At 37.3% G+C, this 19847-nt stretch overlaps 1 protein-coding gene across 1 annotated transcript in view; it reads left to right on the top strand.

Annotated features, from left to right (window-relative positions):
* SOS2 (SOS Ras/Rho guanine nucleotide exchange factor 2) overlaps positions 1 to 19847 on the top strand; it is a 72246-nt gene that overhangs the window by 6769 nt on the left and 45630 nt on the right. Inside the window, exons 2-4 of the mRNA XM_049897660.1 lie at positions 14735 to 14860; positions 17262 to 17393; positions 18522 to 18686. Coding sequence (XP_049753617.1) covers positions 14735 to 14860; positions 17262 to 17393; positions 18522 to 18686 — 423 coding nt within the window. The remainder of the gene's footprint in view (positions 1 to 14734; positions 14861 to 17261; positions 17394 to 18521; positions 18687 to 19847) is intronic.

Raw genomic sequence — 19847 nt, 5'->3', positions numbered from 1 at the left:
AGTGCTATATACTTCACATTTTAGTGCGTAGAGATGCAGCAACTCAATGAAAACAACGTTAAGATCTAGATATGAGTACTAATCTTAGCTCTGCCAAGCGATGTTTTCTGTACCCCAGTTTTCTTCATTAAATCAACCAGTAAACTCAAATACGGTCTTTTACTTACATAGCACTTTGTAGTTCTTTCCTAATCAACCCGTTAGCAGCATTTGACAATTGATTTCTTTCTCCTTCTTGAAATCCTTTCCTTATTTGGCTCCCAGGACACCAGACTCTACACTGGTTTTCTCCTTCTCTAGCTGTTCCCTCTAGGTCTCCTTTGTTGATTCCTCCTCATCTCCCTGACTCTACCATCTTTACCTCCCCAGAGGTTAACCCATTTAAACCCACTGCTGTCAAGTTGATTCCGACTCATAGCGACCCTAGTCCTACTTATAGCGACCCTATAGGACAGAGTAGAACTGCCCCGCAGAAATTTCCAAGGACCACCTGGTAGATTTGACCTGCCGACCTTTTGGTTAGCAGCTGTAGCTCTTAACTCCTGTGCCACCAGAGTTTCCACCAGAGCTTAAGTCTTTGGAATTCTATTTCTATTTATGTTAATTCCCTTGGAGATCTCATCCAGCCTCATTGCTTCCCATATTATCTATATCTGATGATTTTCAAGTTTATCTCTCTTATTGCCCCCACGTCTGTTTGTCGTATTGTGGGGGCTTGTGTGTTGCTGTGGTATTGTGATATATGTGAATGCCACTGGTATTCAAATACCAGCAGGGCCACCCATGGTGGACAAGTTTCAGCTGAGCTTCCAGAATAAGGCAGACAAGGAAGAAGGACCTGACAGTCTACTTCTGAAAAGATTTAGCCAGTGAAAACCTTGTGAATAACAGCGGGACATTGTTCGATATAGTACCGGAAGATGAGCCCCTCAGGTTGGAAGGCACTCAAAAGACGACTGGGGAAGAACTGCCTCCTCAAAGCAGAGTTAACCTTAATGACATGGATGGAGTCGAGCTTTCGGAACCTTCGGTGGTACCGAAAGAAGAAGTCCATGCTGCCCTGAAGGCATTGGCAAAAAACAAGTCTCCAGGAATTCATGGAATACCAATCGAGATGTTTCAACAAACAGATGCAGCGCTGGAAGTACTCATCTATGCTAAGAAATTTGAAAGACGGCTACCTGGCCAACCAACTGGAAGAGATCTGTATTTATGCCTATTTCCAAGAAAGGTTATCCCACTTAATGGGGAAATTATCCAACAATATCATTAATATCATATGCAAGGAAAATTTTGCTGAAGATCATTCAAAAGTGGCTACAGCAGCGTATCAACAGGAAACTGCCAGAAATTCAAGCCAGATTCATAAGAGGACACAGAACCAGGGATATCATTGCTGATGTCAGATGGATCCTGGCTAAATACAGAGAATACCAGAAAGATGTTTACCTGTGTTTTATTGACTATGCAAAGGCATTTGACTGTGTGGATCATAACAAATTATGGATAACATTGAGAAGAATGGGAATTCAGAACACTTAATTGTGCTCATGAGGAACCTGTACATAGATGAAGAGGCAATCGTTTGAACAGAACAAGGGAATGCTGTGTGGCTTAAAGTCAGGAAAGGTGTGTGTCAGGGTTGTATCCTTTCACCATACCTGTTCAGTCTGTATGCTGAGCGGATAATCTGAGAAGCTGGACTGTATGAAGAACAGGGCATCAAGATTGGAGGAAGATTTCTTAACAACCCGTGTTATGCAGATAACACAACCTTGCTTGCTGAAAGTGAAGAGGACTTGAAGCATTTACTGATGAAGATAAAAGACCACAGCCTTCAGTAGGATTGCACCACAACATAAAACAAAAATCCTTACAACTGGACCAATGAGCAATATCATGATAAACGGGAAAAAGATTGCAGTAGTCAAGGATTTCTTTTTACTTGGATCCATAATGAACACCTATGGAAGGAGCAGTCAGGAAATCAGAAGACATATTGCATTGGGCAGATCAGCTGCAGAAGACTTCTTTAAAGTGTTGAAAAGCAAAGATGTCACCTTGAAGGTTAAGATGCGCCTGACCCAAGCCATGGTGTTTCCAGTCGCCTCCTATGCATGTGAAAGCTGAATGATGAATAAAAAAGACCGAAGAAGAATTGACATCTTTGAATCGTGGTGTTGAAGAAGAATATTGAATATACCACGGACTGCCAAAAGAACGAACAAATCTGTCTTGGAAGAAGAACAACCAGGACGTTCCTTGGAAGCAAGGATGGCGAGACTACTTCTCACATACTTTGGACATGTTGTCAGGAGAGATTGATCCCTGGAGAAGGCCATCATGCTTGGTATAGTAGAGAGTCAATGAAAAAGAGGAAGACCCTCAAGGAGATGGATTGACACAGTGGCTGCAACAATGGGCTCAAGCATAACAACAATTGTGAGGATGGCGCAGGGTTGGGCAGCGTTCGTTTTGTTGTATACAGGGTCGGTATGAGTTGGAAGTGACTTGATGGCACCTAACAACAATCATTTACTCATTTACTACTACCCCTTGTGTGCAGTGCTCCAGCCCCACGCTGGTTTCCTTGTTCCTACAACACATAGACATATTTTAGCTTCAGGGATTTTGCATTTGTTGTTTCTTCTGCCTGAAATACCCTTCCCTCAGATAATCACATGGCTGGCCCTTTTACCTCCTTTTAGGTCTTTGTTCAAACTTCATTTTCTCTGAGAAGCCTTTCCTTGCAGCCTTTCTAAAACTGTTTCATCCCCTACTTCTTACACATTTCCATGTAGATGTTCACAGATATCTAAACTCAGCATAACCCAGATCAAGCTTGTCTTCTCCCATAAACCAGCATCTCCAGTGTGAATGGTATATGCATTTCTCAAGCCAGAAACCTGGGAGCTTTCTCTCTCTCTCTCACCAGGCTCATATCTAATCCACATGGAGTCGTCTTGATTCTTTCTCCTAAATCAGTAGTTTTTCTAACTTTTTTGCTCATGTATCCCCAAAAGAATATATAAGAATTTGTACATTTTAATATTAATAATCTGAAATATTTCATCTTAAATTCACATAGTTGCAGCGAATATAATTTTATATGTGTTATAAATACTACTGTTTTAAAGTAAATCAGTTTCATCAGTCTTTTAAATGTATGCAATGGAATGTAAATACTGCACCATAATTATTTGATACCCACCATCATCCTTTTAAAATATATGTGACAGTGCTTCTTTAACAGTTGGAGATACTACATTGCTCTTTTTTCTCTGTGAACTTAAATTTTCATTCTACTTTCCTCATATATTTATTTGCAACAACAAAGAAGTCTATATTTGAAATAAAAATTTTTCTTTTCTCTGTTTTAGGTTAGGTTTATGACCAAATAGGGAGCCCTGGTGGTGTAGTGGTTAAGTGCTATAGCTACTAACCAAAAAGGTCAGCAGTTCAAATCCACCAGCTGCTCCTTGGAAACCCTTTGGGGGCAGTTCTGCTCTGTCCTCTAGGATAGCTATGAGTTGGAATTGACTCAGTGACAGTGGAATTGGTTTTTTGTTCATGACCAAATAGGTTTAAAACCTTTGTTCTGGTTTGACTTATTAGTAGAACATAGTTGATCAAAGCAATGTAAATGTCATAAATTTTGAAAAATACTTTGTAACCATAAAATTTTACTGAATATGCATTTCTCAGTGATATCACTGTGGCTGTTGCTGTTATTTTTAAATTAGTTCATATTTTATGGGTGGATATTACTTACTGCTAGAATGAGACATTGTCTTACTGGAGTGAGTCAAGATACAGCATTAATTCTATTCCTATTCTCCATTTTTATAGATTTAAGCACTGAGAACCCTTGTTAACATAAATAGAAGGAAAATTTAAAGTAATGAAACTCAATTTCTTTTATATCTTTCAAGTTATATGCTAAAAATTACGTAGTGATTTATCATCAAAAATATTTGTAATGATCTAAAAGCAATTCACTTAGGTTTTACTTTAATTTTGTTAAAAGCAAGAAGTTGGAGATCACTTAACTCACGAAATGATTTGTTTCCTGGTCTTCAGAGTCATTCCTGTATTAATTTTCTAGCTTTGCCAGGCCTTATCAAATGACTAATAATTACAATTGTTACTTTTTCACTTGGGGTACTTTGTTTAATACAGTATACCTGGGAAAGATTGGAAACAAAGAAACAGTATTGATTTCAGTACTCCTTATCCAAGACAATATTTACGGGTAAAATACATTTTATCTTATTATTTAAATATATTTTCATTGAAATCTTGGAGCTACAGATCCAACTCATTGTATTAGTCTGCTATTGCTGCATAATAAATTACCACAAACTTAATGGACTAATATAATACTCATTTCTCATCTCACGGTTTCTGTAGGTCAGAAGTCCAGGCATGACTTAGCTGTGTTCACTGCTCAGGGTCTTACAGGCTGAAATCAAGGTGTTAGCTAGGGCTGTAGTCTGATCCTGAGGCTTGGGGTTTTTTGGCAGAATTCAGTTCCCTTCGGTTGCAGGACTGAGGGCCTTAGCTCCTAGAGGCCACCCACCATTCCCTACCACCTGACCTTCTTCACATCCTATCAGTTTGCCTTTGCATGGGCTATAAGAGTGCATCTGCTGCTGCTGGTTTTTTATTTTTTGTTGTGCTTTAGATGAAGGTTTACAGAGCAAATTAGTTTCTCATTAAACAATTAATACACGTATTGTTTTGTGACATTGGTTGCCAACACTGCAACATGTCAACACACTCCCCTTCTCGACCTTGTGTTCCCCATTGCCAGCTTTCCTGTCCCCTCCTGCTTTCTTGTTCTTGCCTCTGGGTTGGTGTGCCCGTTTAGTCTCATTTTGTTTTATGGGCCTGTCTAATCTTTGGCTGAGGAGTGAACCTCAGGAGTGACTTCATTGTTGAGTTAAAAGGGTGTCTGGGGGCCATACTCTTCGGGTTTCTCTAGCCTCTGTCAGACCAGTAAGTCTGGTCTTTTTTTGTGAGTTAGAATTTTGTTCTACATTTTTCTCCAGCTCTGTCCAGAGCCCTGTATTGTGATCCCTGTCAGAGCAGTCAGTGGTGGTAGCTGGACACCATCTAGTTGTGCTGGACTCAGCCTGATGGAGGCTGTGGTAGTTGTGGTCCACTAGTCCTTTGGACTAATCTTTCCCTTCTGTCTTTGGTTCTCTTCATTCTCCCTTGTTCCAGATGGGATGGCAGCTCTGCTGCTGCTTTTTTTTTTTTGCACACTTCTAGACCCTCTTAAAGGGCTCACCTGTTTAGGTGGGACCTATTTTTATTTAGGATAATTTCCCTTTTGATTAACTGAATGTCAGTTGATTAAGAACCTTAATCACCTTTGCCATATACAGTAACCTAATCACAAGAGTGATAGCCCATAATATTCACAGGTACCAGTAACACTCAAGGGGAAAGGACACTACAGAGGGTAGAAATGTTGCGGCCATTTTAGAATTCTGCCTACCACATTCATACATTTTATGGAAAATTCCACCATATTAAAACCTAATTGGTAAGTAAGGTCAATTTTCTTTTTAAATTTTTATTGTGCTTTAAAAGAAAGTTTACAAACCAAGTCAGTCTCTCATACAAAAATTTATATACACCTTGCTATATACTCCTAGCTGCTCTCCCTCTAATGAGACAGCACACTTCTTCCTTCCACTCTCTATTTTCGTGTCCATTCGGCCAGCTTCTGACCCCGTCTGCCCTCTCATCTCCTCTCCAGACAGGAGCTGCCCACATAGTCTCATGTGTCTACCCGATCCAAGAAGCTCACTCTTCACCAGTATCATTTTCTATCCCATAGTTCAGTCCAATCCCTGTCTGAAGAGTTGGTTTTGGGAATAGTTCCTGTCTTGGGTTAACAGAAGGTCTGGGGACCATGACCTCTGGGGTACTTCTAGTCTCAGTCGGACCATTAAGTCTGGTCTTTTTACAAGAATTTGAGATCTGCATCCCACTGCTCTCCTGCTCCCTCAGGGGTTCTCTGTTGTGTTTCCTGTCAGGGCAGTCATAGGTTGTAGCTGGGCACCGTCTAGTTCTTCTGGTCTCAGGCTGATGTAGTCTCTGGATTATGTGGCCCTTTCTGTCTCTTGGGCTCATAATTAGGTAACGTCAATTTTCATTGTCAAGCCAGCCAGCCAGCCTAATAATATTTATCTTCTATATGCACACCCATGTTTATTGCAGCACTGTTTAAAATAGCAAAAAGATAGAAGCAATCAAGGTGCCCATGAATGGATAAATGGATAAACAAATTATGGTATAGTCACACAATGGAATACTACGCATTGATAAAGAACAATGATGAATCTGTGAAACATTTCATAACATGCAGGAATCTGGAAGGCATTATGCTGAGTGAAATTAGTCAATTGCAAAAGGACAAGTATTGTATAAGACCACTATTATAAGAACTCAAGAAATAGTTTAAACAGAGAAGAAAATATTCTTTGATGGTTACGAGAGGGAGGAGGGAGGGAGGATGGGAGAGGGGTGTTCACTAATTAGATAGTAGATAACAACTACTACTTTAGGTGATGGGAAGGATGACACACAATACAGGTGAGGTCAGCACAACTGGACTAAACCAAAAGCAAAGAAGTCCAGAATAAATTGAATGCTTCGAAGTCCAGCATAGCAGGGGTGGGGTCTGGGGACTATGGTTTCAGGGGACATCTAAGTCAATTGGCATAATAAAATCTATTGAGAAAACATTCTGCATCCCACCTTGGAGAGAAGCGTCTGGGGTCTTAAACACTAGCAAGCGGCCATCTAAGATGCATCAATTGGTTTCAACCCACCTGGATCAAAGGAGAATGAAGAACACCAAGGACACAACGTAATTAAGAACCCAAGAGACAGAAAGGGCCACATAAAACAGAGACTAACATGAGCTTGAGACCAGAAGAGCTAGATGGTGCCCGGCTACAACCGATGACTGCCCTGACAGGGAACAAAACAGAGAACCCCTGAGGGAGCAGGAGAGCAGTGGGATGCAGACCCCAAATTCTCATAAAAAGAACAGATTGAATGGTCTGACTAAGACTAGAAGGACCCCAGTGGTTATGGCCCCCAGACCTTCTGTTGGCCCAGGACAGGAACCATTCCCAAAGCCAACTCTTCAGACAGGGATTGGACTGGACAATGGGTTGGAGAGGGATGCTGGGGAGGAGTGAGCTTCTTGGATCAGGTGGACACTTAAGACTATGTTGGCATCTTCTGCCTGGAGGGGAGATGAGAGGTAGAGGGGGTTAGAAGCTGGTGAAATGGACACGAAAAGAGAGAGTGGATGGAGGGAGCGGGCTGTCTCATTAGGGGGAGAGCAATTGGGAGTATGTAGCAAGGTGTATTTAAGTTTTTGTGTGAGAGACTGACTTGATTTGTAAACTTTCACTTAAAGCACAATAAAAATTAAAAAAAAATTTATCTTCTGTCAGACAAGGTCTGACTTAATTTTCAATTCAAATGAATATGTTAGTACATGTCACATGACAACCATCTCACTCGAATTCAGTAAGATAGAAAGGTAAGAGTGTGGAAGTGGGCTTTTAATTTTTCTCCTGAATGAAATAATGTTGCCTTTAGTGTTCCTTAAAAATGCTTTCTTTTCTTTGTTCTCATGGGCCTTTCCCCCCAGGAGGATGTATTCTTTGACAGTAGGCCAGGGAATGGAAGAGGAAAGGTACTTAAGTGAAAAATATTTATAACTGTCCTTTTGTTTAGTGTCCTAGAATTTATTTTGATACATCCCAGGGCAAAATCCCATAGTGAGATTTAGAATGAGTAAGAGAGCTTCCTTTCTATGGTAAAGTAGGAGGATGCCAGCTGTGAGAGGGGAGGTAGGAGAGGAGAACCTGCATTACTCCTTGAGTGCAGGCACCTTCTCAGGCAGGTCTTTAGGAAAGAGTGCATGTGGTAGTTTTGGTAGTATCTTGAAGGACATGGGGATTTTTGGCCCAGGGATCCCTAAACTTTAACAAAGCAAATTTATTAATAGCAATCTTTTCCCTGCCTATGAGGGCAGGGGGGAAGTCAGTATTAAATTTTTAAAAACCCATGAGTTTTTTTAATCTTTAGTGCCAACTGCAGTTTATTTGCCAGTGAGTACTGGGAGATTATAAAATAAATGAACGAGAGATGTAGAGGCTTTAAAGGAAAAGTACTTATATTTTATATACATTTTTTTTCTCACAAACATGTGCCCATAGTTGTGATTTTAAGTTTTGTATTTATAGTCATTTTTACTAATATTGTTCCAACTTACCCTGATGAAATATAAATGTCTTAATGTTTCATATTCTGCCAGAGCACTGTGACTTCCAAGTGCCCTGCTGCTGAAACAAGTTGGGAACCATTAAACTAACCTACCTGTAGTTTATTGGTTTAACAGGCTAATCACCCACCTGTGTGGTAAAATGCTTACAGATCATATGCCTTTCATTCCATTATTTTATTCCAGTCAAGGAAAATTTTGATGACAAAAATTTTAGATTCAACTAATAATCTTTGTTACATATTTTGATTATTTTATGGTAAGCCCTCATCTACTATTAAACTAAGTAAAATGAGATCCCTGGCCTGTATTTACCTGTGCTTTAAGTAAGCCTACATTGAAAACCTATCAGCAAAGCAGGTAATTAAGAGCCCTGAATCTAAGTGAGAAGTGAATAATAATTGATAATGGGAATAGAGGAACGTAGAGTGGGAATCCCCGCGTTTATAATGTTATGTGGTATAACTTAGTCTCCAGGTACGTATCCAGTGAGCTAAAAACAAATTTCATGGAGCTCTTAACTTTTCTCAGTCTCCAGATGATTTCATTGAGACCAAGACATCTATTTGCTGCCATGTATCTTCTTATTTAATAAGCATTTATTGAGTTTTTTCTTTATGTAAGGCTTACGTTGTGGTTTCAGTTGTGTTTCCCAGAAAGATAAGTTGAAGCCCTAACCCCCAGTTCCTATGAATATGACCTAATTTAGAAATAGGGTCTTTGCAGATGTAATTAGTTAATAGGAGATCATACTGGAGTAGGGTGGACCGTAATCCACTATGACTGATATCATAAGAAGAGGAGAAGAGACACAGACACAGGAGGGAAGATAGCTATGTAAAGCTAGAAGCAGAGATTGCTTAGGGCTACCAGAAGCAGGAAGGCCTTGCCCTAGAGCCTCCAGAGAGAGGTTGGACCTTGCCAACACCCTCAACTTGGACTTGTAGCCTCCAGGACTGTGAGAGAATAAATTTCTGTTTTGTGGTAGTTTGTTATGGCAGCCCAAGGGCACTAATACAAGCATGGTACTAGGTTACCTGTGCACTAGGAATAAAATATAAGACATGGTTCCTGACCTTACTGAGTTTATTAAGTACACAAATGTGGTTTTGATTCTTAATTATATACCCTGATCAGAAAAAATGCTACTTTAGAGTATTATATTTTTTGTATTACTTTTTAACAGCTGTATTGAAGGATAATTGTCATACATTAAACTGTACATATTTAAAGTATACAATTTGATATTTTGATGTATATACACACTGGTGAAACAATTACAATAAAGATAGTGAGCGTATCCTTCACACTTGTAAGTTTCCTCTTGACTCTTTGTAATCCTCCCATCCCCATCCCTCCTTCCAAAGCAACCACTGATCTACTTTCCATCACTATAGATTGCATTTTCTAGAGTTTTATATTAATGGGCTCATACAATATATGTTTTTTTGTCTGCCTTTTTTCACTCACATAATTATTTTGAGATTCATCCATATTGTTGCATTTATCAGTAGTTATTCCTTTTTATTGCTTAGTAATATTCTGTTGTGTGGCTACACCACAATTTGTTTATCCATTCACCTGTTGATATACATTTGAGTTTTCAATTCTTGGCTATTAGAAATAAAGCTGCTGTAAACATTCATGTATAAGTCTTTGTATGGCCATATATTTCCTTTCTGCTTGGGTAAATAACTAGGAGTGGAATAGCTGGATCAGATAGTAGGTGTATGTTTAACTTCTTAAGAAGTCATCAAATTGTCTTCCAGAGTGATTGTACAGCTTTATATTTCCACCAGCAGTGTAGGAGAGTTCCAGTTTCTCTTGTCAGCATTTCGTATTTAATTTAGCTATTCTAATACGTGTGGGAGCCCTGGTCGCACAGTGGTTAAGAATTCTGCAGCTAATCAAAAGATCAGCAGTTTAAATCCACCAGCCACTCCTTGGAAATCCTATGGGACAGTTCTGCTCCATCCTCTAGGGTCGCTATGAGTCTGAATCGACTCAGTGGCAGCAGGTTTTCGGTTTTACTGTGTGTGTGAAGTCCCTGGGTGGTGCAGAGACCTAACGAGCTAGGTTGCTAACTGAAAGGTTGGAGATTCGAGTCCACTCAGAGGCCCCTCGGAAGAAAGGTCTGGCTATCTACTTCCAGAAAATCAGCCATTGAAAACTGTGGAGCACCGTTCTTCTCTCACACACATGGGTTCACATGAGTTGGAGTCTACTAAATGGCAACTGGTTTAATAGGTATGTCATGGTATCTCTTAGTTTTTTTTAGTACATATATTGTTTTATGACATTGGTTAACAACCCCACAACATGTCAGCACTTTCCCTTCTCAATGCTAGGTTCCGTGTTACCAGCTTTGCTGTCCCCTCCTGCCTTCTAGTCCTTGCCCCAGGGCTGGTGTGCCCCTTTAGTCTTGTTCTGTTTCATGGGTCTGTCCAGTCTTTGGCTGAAGAGTGAACCTCAGGAGTGACTTCATTACTGAGCTGATAGAGTGTCTGGGGGCCATACTCAGGGTTTCTCCAGTCTATCAGGCCAGCAAGTCTGGTCTTTCTTTTTGAGTTAGAATTTTGTTCTACATTTTTCTCTAGCTCTGTTTGGGACCCTCTATTGTGATCCCTCTCAGAGCAGTCAGTGGTGGTAGCTGGGTACCATCTAGTTGTACTGGACTCAGTCTGGTGGAGGCCATGGTAGATGTGATCCATTAGTCCTTTGGACTAATCTTTCCCTTGAATCTTTAGTTGTTTTCATTCTTCCTTGCTCCTGAAGCAGTGAGACTATAGAGTATTCTGTGTGGCCGCTCACAGGCTTTTAAGATCCCAGACGCTACCCACCATGGTGGAATGAAGAACATTGCCTTTATAAACCATGTTACGCCAATTGAGCTAGATGTTCCCCGAGACCACGGTCCCTACAGCCCTCAGCCAGGCAATTTGATCCCTCAGGGAGTTTGGATGTGTCTATGGAGCTTCTATGACCTTGGCTTGTACAAGTTGTGCTGGTTTCCCCAGTATTATGTCCTGTCTTACCCTTCGCCAAAGTTACCACTTACTGTTGTCTGTTTAATGTTTTTCCATCCCTACCCCTCCCCTACCTCATAACCATCAAGGATTGTTTCTTTTTGTGTGTAAACCTTTTCATGAGTTTTTACAGTAGTGGTCTCATATGATATTTGTCCTTTTGTGATTGACTTACAGTTCACTCATCATAATGCCCTCCAGATTCATCCTGTTACGAGATGCTTCACAGATTCATCGTTGTTCTTTATCGTTGCTTAATACTCCGTCGTGTGCATGTACCACAGTTTGTTGATCAGTTCATCTGTTGATGGGCATCTAGGTTGTTTCCATCTTTTTGCTATTGTGAACAGTGCTACAGTGAACATGGGTGTGCATATGTCTATTCGTATGACGACTTTAATTTCTCTAGGATACATTCCTAGGAGTGGGATTGCTGGATCATACGGTATTTCTGTTTCTTTCTAAGGGAGCATCATATTGTTTTCCAAAATGGTTGTATCATTTTGCATTCCCACCAGCAGTGCGTAAAAGTTCCAATCTCCCCATGGTCTCTTCAACATTTATTTCCTGTTTTTCTGATTGATGCCAGTAATGCCAGGGTGAGATGGTATCTCATTGTGGTTTTGATTTGCATTTCTCTAATGGCTGATGATCGCTAGCATTTCCTCATGTGTCTTTTGGCCACTTGAATGTCTTCTGTGGTGAACTGTCTGTTCATTTGCCCATTTTTTTATTGCTGTAGAGGTGTTGGATTTTCTTATAGATTTTAGAGATTAGACCTTTGTCTGATTTGTAATAGCCAAAAATTTTTTCCTAGTCCGTAGGTTCTCTTTTTATTCTCTTGGTGAAGTCTTTTGATGACCGTGTTTAATTTTTAGAAGATTCCAGTTATCTAGCTTATCTTCTGGAGTTTGTATGTTGTTGGTTGTGGTTTGTATACTGTTAATGCTGTGTATTAGGGCCTCTAGTGTTGATCCCATTTTTCCTCCTATGAACTTTCACTTTGTAGTTTTAATTTGTCTTTCCCTAATGAGTAATGTTGTTGAGCATTTTTATGTTCTTATTTTCCATCTGTATATCTTTGATGAATTGTCTGTTCAGATCTTTTGCTCATTTTTGGTTGAGTTGCTTGTTTTCTTACTCTTGCATTTTAAAAGTTCTTTATATGTCTGGTTACAAGTCCTTTATCAGATGTATATTCTGCAGTGGGTTGTTTTTTTATTCTGCAAAGATTGTCTTCCAGACTGCAGCTTATCTTTTCATTCTGTTAATAGTGTCTTTTAAAGAGCAGAGTTTTAAATTTTCATGAACTTCATTTTTTCTTTATGGACTGTGCCTTCATTGTTATAGCTAAGAAATCTTTGCTTAATGCAGAGTTAGAAATGTTTTCTTCTAATTTTTTTGTTTTAGAAGTTTTATAGTTTTAGGTTCTACATTTAGGTCTATGATTCATTTTGAGTTAATTTTTTGTATATGGTGAGATAATTTTTGTATAATTTTGTATATGTTACATTTGTTTTTTTTGCATATGGATATCCAGTTGTTTCACCACTGTGTGCTGAAAACGCTATCCTTTCTCCATTGCATTGCCTTTGCACCTTTATTAAAAATCAGTTGTTCATATATGTGTGGGCTTATATCTGGATTTTCTCTTCTGTTTCACTGATATATTTGCTTATCTTCCCACCAGTACTACACTATTTTGATTATCATAACTTTATAGAAATTCTTGAAATCAAGTAGTGTTAGCCCTTCGATTTTGTTCTTTTTCAGAGCTGTTTTGGTTGTTTTAGGGCATTTGCATTTCCATAAGAATTTTAGATCCAGTTTATCAATTTCTACAAAAAAGTCTGCTAGAATTTTGTTTGGAATTGTATTGAATGTATAGGTCAATTTTAGAGGAATTGACATCTTAACGATTTTGAGTCTTCCGACCCATAGATAAGATTTACCTCTTAATTTATTCAGGTCTGCTTTAATTCCTCTCAGCAGTAGTTTGTAGTATTAGTGTGTATCTTTAGAATGAATTTTTTTTTTCTTTTGAAATTGAATTTTAACTCCTTCATAATGAAAAATCTTCAGTATTCTTATTTGGTGTTTTAGACATTTGCATGCTTGCAAAAATCCTTGGCAGTGTAGTGGAGAATTTGGCATAAACATATGTTAATCAGACTGTGTAACCAGGGACTTTTATTTCTTAGTTGTACCAGAAACTTGAATGAGTTGATTGAACAAATGCAGTAGCAAAGATTTTTTGATTATGAAGATAGAGGACTGAAAAACATAAATTTGGAAATAATATTTCTGTAACTTGTCAAATCTAGTGTTTATCAGCATAAACAATAATCTAAAGCTTGAACACTTATGTGTGTCTGTACGCGGATCTATAATATGACGGTTCTATTTGCAGTGTATGTGTAAGGAAATATCTTTTGGCAATTTGAAGATAAGGTGTAACAAAAATACAGGTCTGACTTTGTTAATCTACTCTTAAAGACTGAAGATTATTTTAATTGCTCTTTTTCTGACTAATCTTTCAGAAAAATATGATAGGTGAGTTTGTTCTGATGTGGCAATTTTGTCAACTGTTAAGGTGGTAAGATAGTAAATACTGTGGAAATGCCAAGTATGATTATCTTTTATTGTCATCTTGATATCCTATTAGAGTATTTATGGGTGGGATTTTAACCTTTTATATTTGTTTTTATGACTGCTTTCATATATGAAATTAATTTAGGAAGTTTGGCATAAGAAACTTTGCTCAATGTTAAAATCTCTTTTTAGGTTATTTACCAAAATCATAATGACGGAAAAAAAAATCTCTACCAATTAGACATTATCCTAATTCTCATGCACAATCATTTTCACCCAGTAGTTTTTAATACTTTAACCTCAGCTTTTATGAAGACTATTACAAGAAACATGAAGTCCACTGTTATATTTCCAATACAAATGTTTATTTTAAGAAAATCTTTTTTTATTCCATTGATGTGATAGAAATGTATACAAACCCATTGCCATCGAGTTGACTCCGACTCATAGCAACCCTATAGGACAGAGTGGAACTGCTTCATGGGGTTTCCAAGGAGCGCCTGGTGGATTTGAACTGCTGCTCTTTGGTTTAGCACCCATAGCTTTTAACCACTGTGCCACCAGGGTTTCCTTTCAAAGGGTGGGAGTTCCAAAAAAGTTTAAGACCCATTGTTCTGTGGGTTAAGAAAAGTTTACAAAGACCAACAAATACAATTTTTATTCTCCAGTTTTGTATTTTATGTCTGCATTCTCGTAACAATTATATTAAAATATTATTGATTATGTATAAAATTCTCTTTAGTTTTTTTTTAGTACATGTTATTTTGCCAGTACTTTAACTAAAACTTTATTTTTAAAGGTTCAGGAGCAAGTACATCCCAATCTCTCAGCTAATGAAGAGTCTCTCTATTATATTGAAGACCTGATTTTTCAACTGCTTAATAAATTATGCATGGCCCAACCAAGGACAGTTCAAGATGTGGAGGTAAAAATTATTTTGTTATTTTAAAAAGTCCCTGAACCACTATTCAAATTAATTTTTATATCTAAATCTGTGTCATTCTAAAATTATTATGTAAACAAAAACTTAAATTATGTGTGATATATTTTATATGTATATGTGTGTATATATTTATAACATTTGATATTTTGGCAGTTCAATGGCAGAAAGGAAAGTTTTCAAGCAAAAAGAGTGCTAGAGCTGGATAAGTTTATGGAAAAAAATAAATCTTGGAACCTATCTCACACCACACACAAAAACTAATTTGAGATGGATCACAGCCTTAAATATAAAAGCTAAATCTAAAATTTCTACAAGAAAACATAGGGGGATGTCTTCATGACCACCTGGGATTAGGCAAAGTTTTAGGGAAAATTCAAAACACAAAACCTATTAAAGAATAAAATAGACAAGAAAATAAAAAGGTGTCAGTCACAGACTAGCAGCAGATGTTCACAATACATACTCCTGACAAAGGACCTGTGTCCAGAATGTGTTAAAAACTCCTACAAATTAATAACAAAAAGACACCCTCCTCCCCAAAAACAGGCAATGTCTTGAATGAACACTTCACAAAAAGAAGATATACTAATGGCCAATAAGCATATGAAAAGATGCTCAAGCTCCTAAATCATCAAGGAAATAGAAATTAAAACCATAATGAAATAACATTTCATACCCAATAAAAGAACTAAAATTAAAAGATTGACAACAGCAAGTGTTGGTGAGAATGTAGAGCAACTAGGACTGTTATACATTTCTAGTGGGAGTGTAAAATTGTATAACTGCTTTGGAAAATTGTTTGGCAGTTTCTTATAAAATTAAATATATATCTAGCCTATGACCCAGAAATTCTAGTCATTTAACGCAAGAGAAATGAAAATAAACACTCACAGAGACTTATACATGAATGTTAGCAGCTTTATTTTTAATAGCCCAAAATTGAAAACACCCAAATTTCATCAACAAGAGAATGGGTAAACAAATTGTGGTATATTCATAAAATGGGATACTACACAGTAATAAAACGCTCACATGCCCCCAAACTATTGATATATGTAATGACATAACTACAACTCCACGGACATTGTATAGAGCAAAAAAAGCCAGACACAAAAGAGTACATATTGTGTGATTGATTTCTCCTTAAATGTTAAGTTCAGAATCAGCTAAAACCAATGGTGTAGAAATCAGGATGGTGGTTGTCTATGGTGGAGTTCTAATGGAATGGGGTGAGGGGACTTTCCAAGGTGATGGAAATGACCTATATCTTGATGGGCATGGTGGTTACACGGATGTAAGCATATATCAAAATTCACCAAATTGTACGCTTAAGATGTGTGCATTTCACTGCACAGAAATATTACTGCAATAAAAAAATTATTGTAAACCTTAAAGGATATTTGCTCATTGATTTAAAAAAGATACATATTTGAAGGAATATGTGTGAATTAGTACTCAGATATTTGCTTTGGTTCTGTTACATGGAAGTGTTTCAGAACAGCTTTAAAAAATTACTTTTTTGAGGATTGTTTCTGTAATAAGACAGTAACTTCCAGTGTAAAAGAAATCTTAATTTGGAGTAATTCAACTATTAAGATTTTCAGAGACTCTTAGAATTAAAACATTTGTTTCTCTGTTCTGTGGTTTAAGATTTGAACATTAAATATGCTAAAAATATACTTTTCAATAACTAAATGTGCTAAAAGCTGAGAATATAACTTGAAAAATAGGGAACCCTGCTAAATTAGGGTTTGATTGCATTATTAGTAGTCTTCCTTATTCATGCCAATCACTAGTTAAATTTAAGATTAGATGAACCGCAATGGTAACACAAAAGGCTTGGATTGTTTTTGCCAAGAGATGTTTTTCCTTAAGTCATTCTGAGCTCCTCCACCCAGTTGATCCTCCAAGAGGTACATAATATCTGTTCTTCTAAATCCTTCTCTATATTTGAGCATCTAAGATTAATAAAAGGAGAGTGACTGTATAATAATTATTACTAATGAGTTAACAAGTTTGGCTAAGTAAATAATTTTAACCTAAGAAACCTTACTGGTAAATCACTGATACACTATTTCATATTAGGTTTAACCTCTCCTCTATATTATTATTTTTTCCAGTTCCATCTTAGTTGTGCATACTCTTAAGCTTTCTTTTACTTTACCTTTCTCTTTACTCACAGGAATTATATGGAAAATCTTTTTGATAGCTGTTTGTTTTTTCAAACCAAAAAAATAATTTATTGTAAGAATCAGAACATACTATGTCACTATTATCGGCTAGCATTAAGGACAGTGCTAAAGTTTAATTTTATATTAACTTTCCACTTATGAGGACTTCTATAAAAATTAATACTGCAATGGTACTGTTATGATCTGAACAGGAACGAGTTCAAAAGACCTTTCCCCATCCGATTGATAAATGGGCTATTGCTGATGCACAATCTGCCATAGAAAAACGAAAACGAAGAAATCCTCTCTTACTGCCTGTGGACAAAATCCATCCTTCATTAAAGGTAATAACAAAATGAAACATTGGGGAAGTGTTTTATAACAAAGGATACTTGATACATGTAGTATTGGTGTATTTAAGGAGCACTGGTAGCACAGTGATTGAAAGTGCTTGACTGCTAACTAAAAGGTTGGCAGTTTGAAGCCACCAGTGGGTCTGCAGGAGAAAGATATGGCAGTCTGCTTCCATGAAGATTTTAGCTTTGGCAACGGTATAGGGCAGCCCTAGTCTGTCCTGTAGAGTTGCTATTAGACAGAATCAACTTGATGGGAACAGATTTTGATTGGTGTATTTACATAGTATTTATATAGCATTATCTATGTATGTATGTAGGTGTATATGTGTATTCGTATACATACACATGTATACATGTATGTATATATTTCTTAATGTATACACAAAATAAGGATAAATATATTCTGATAAAATCAGGTTGCCTTTCAAATAATATTAAAAGTTCATGATAGTAATAATGTATCTTTGTGGCAACTTCCAATGACTGCTACCTCAGACCGGTTCCATTGTAGTAGACCATGATTCTTAATCCTTTTGTTAAGAAAGTGCATGTAAAAAAACTACTGTGAGTTCAGAACTATTTTAAAATTAATCCATATTTACCATGGATACCTTTAAACACATTTGAAAAGTAAGCTAAGGATATTTAATCTACAGAAAATACTTGATGTACATGGATTTGAAGACCAACATTTGTAGCAAGTTTAAGAACACGCTGTCCTATGCATACATCTTCCCCTGAATAGAAACCACTATAGTTAAGGAATACTGGTTAAAGAAATGTCCGTTTAAGATAGCAGATACCTGTCAAATGGGTTTTGGATAATGTATTATGTTGTTTTCAGTGAAGTTCACCCAAGATTTCTATGTTAGAATCAATTAACTATTTTTGTGTCATATCAAAGGCAGATTGGCTAGCTTAGCAGCTGCATTAAAAAAAAAGCCCCTGATGCTGGGACCAGGAGCTCATTTTATATCCTATGGTGTATCCATAAGTTTTGACATTTGATTTATAGAAAGTTCTTTATAAGCAAAAATATTAAGTAGAGATTTTTAAGTATTTAACTGATACTTCAGAGTGCCATTGTCTGGAATTAAATGATTTATTTTTCCACAGGAAGTTTTAGGATACAAAGTAGACTACCATGTCTCCTTATATATTGTGGCTGTACTAGAGTATATCTCAGCTGATATTTTGAAACTGGCTGGTAATTATGTTTTTAATATCCGGCATTATGAGATATCTCAGCAGGACATTAAAGTGTCAATGTGTGCAGACAAGGTAAGTGTTAAAAGTTAAGCTTACTTAAATAATAGTAACTAGATGTCAGTTCTGCTGCCACCTTTTTTATACATGATTATATTAGTAATTTTTATAATTCCTGGTATTGGAAGAAGAAAAAACACTGGCTTTGCAGACAAACCGCAGGGGATGAGGGTGGTGTTATTCAAGGGCAAGTGGGTAGATTGAATGGAGTAGGCAATGAGAAAGAGAAGGGTTTGAGAGTGTGACAGGAGATGAAGCTAAGGAAATAGATTGGAGTCAGTTTGTGAATGGCCTTCAAGGAAATTAGAATTTTTATGCTGAAAATCTGGCATCAATTTTCATATAGGATATGACACACTTGTATTTAGGAACATAATTTTGGAGATGGGACTGGTGGCAGGGTATCAAATTACAAAACTAGCATACCCGTTTAAGAGATGGTGATTGTTTAATAATCTAAAGTGTGGAGTAGAATGGTTGGTTAGAACTGACGAGATTTAAGAAATACTTCTGAGAGTCAACAAGATTTGATGACTGATGTGTTATAGGGGAGAAGGTGGAGAAGCAGTAAGTTTAAGGTAATGACAAGCATTTTAGTTATGAAGACTACTTGAGAAGATAATGCTGTTATTAGTGGGTGGAACATACATTTATAGGTGTGTTTAGACAGGGAAATATCTAACAAGCCTTGGATAAAACTTGCCTGCAGTCCAGAGAGATGCTGAGACTAGAGATAAACATTCAGGAGTCATTATCATATAGATAGTTGGAAGTCATCCAAGTGGATGAGCTCACATGAGGAGAAAGTATAGCAGATGTTTCATATTAGTGACCTGCTAGAGCATAGGGTCTCCAGGTTTGTTTCTTCGTATTTTTAATTATTTGCCTTTTATTTATGTTTATAAATCCAAAAATTTCACTTAAAAAACCTAGATTCCAGATCTTCTTTGAAAAAAGAAATTCAAAAGGCCTGAGAGAAATTTCCTGGCATTGAACAGTGCCTTTTCTCTTTAGATGACACAGTCCTCACTACTTCTTATTATATTACCATACTTTTGGTATTGTGTGACCAGAAGCCCAAAAAGGGAACCCTGGGGCAGGTAGTAGAGGAGAAAGCACCACTGACAGAATGGTATTTCAGAAGCCTGTGGAAGAGAAAGTTTTAAGAAGTAGAGA

This window comes from Elephas maximus, chromosome 10, assembly GCF_024166365.1.
Source record: "Elephas maximus indicus isolate mEleMax1 chromosome 10, mEleMax1 primary haplotype, whole genome shotgun sequence".
Taxonomy (NCBI): domain Eukaryota; kingdom Metazoa; phylum Chordata; class Mammalia; order Proboscidea; family Elephantidae; genus Elephas; species Elephas maximus.
The sequence above is the reverse complement of the archived record's forward strand: the minus strand, read 5'-3'. Positions and strand labels throughout refer to the sequence as shown.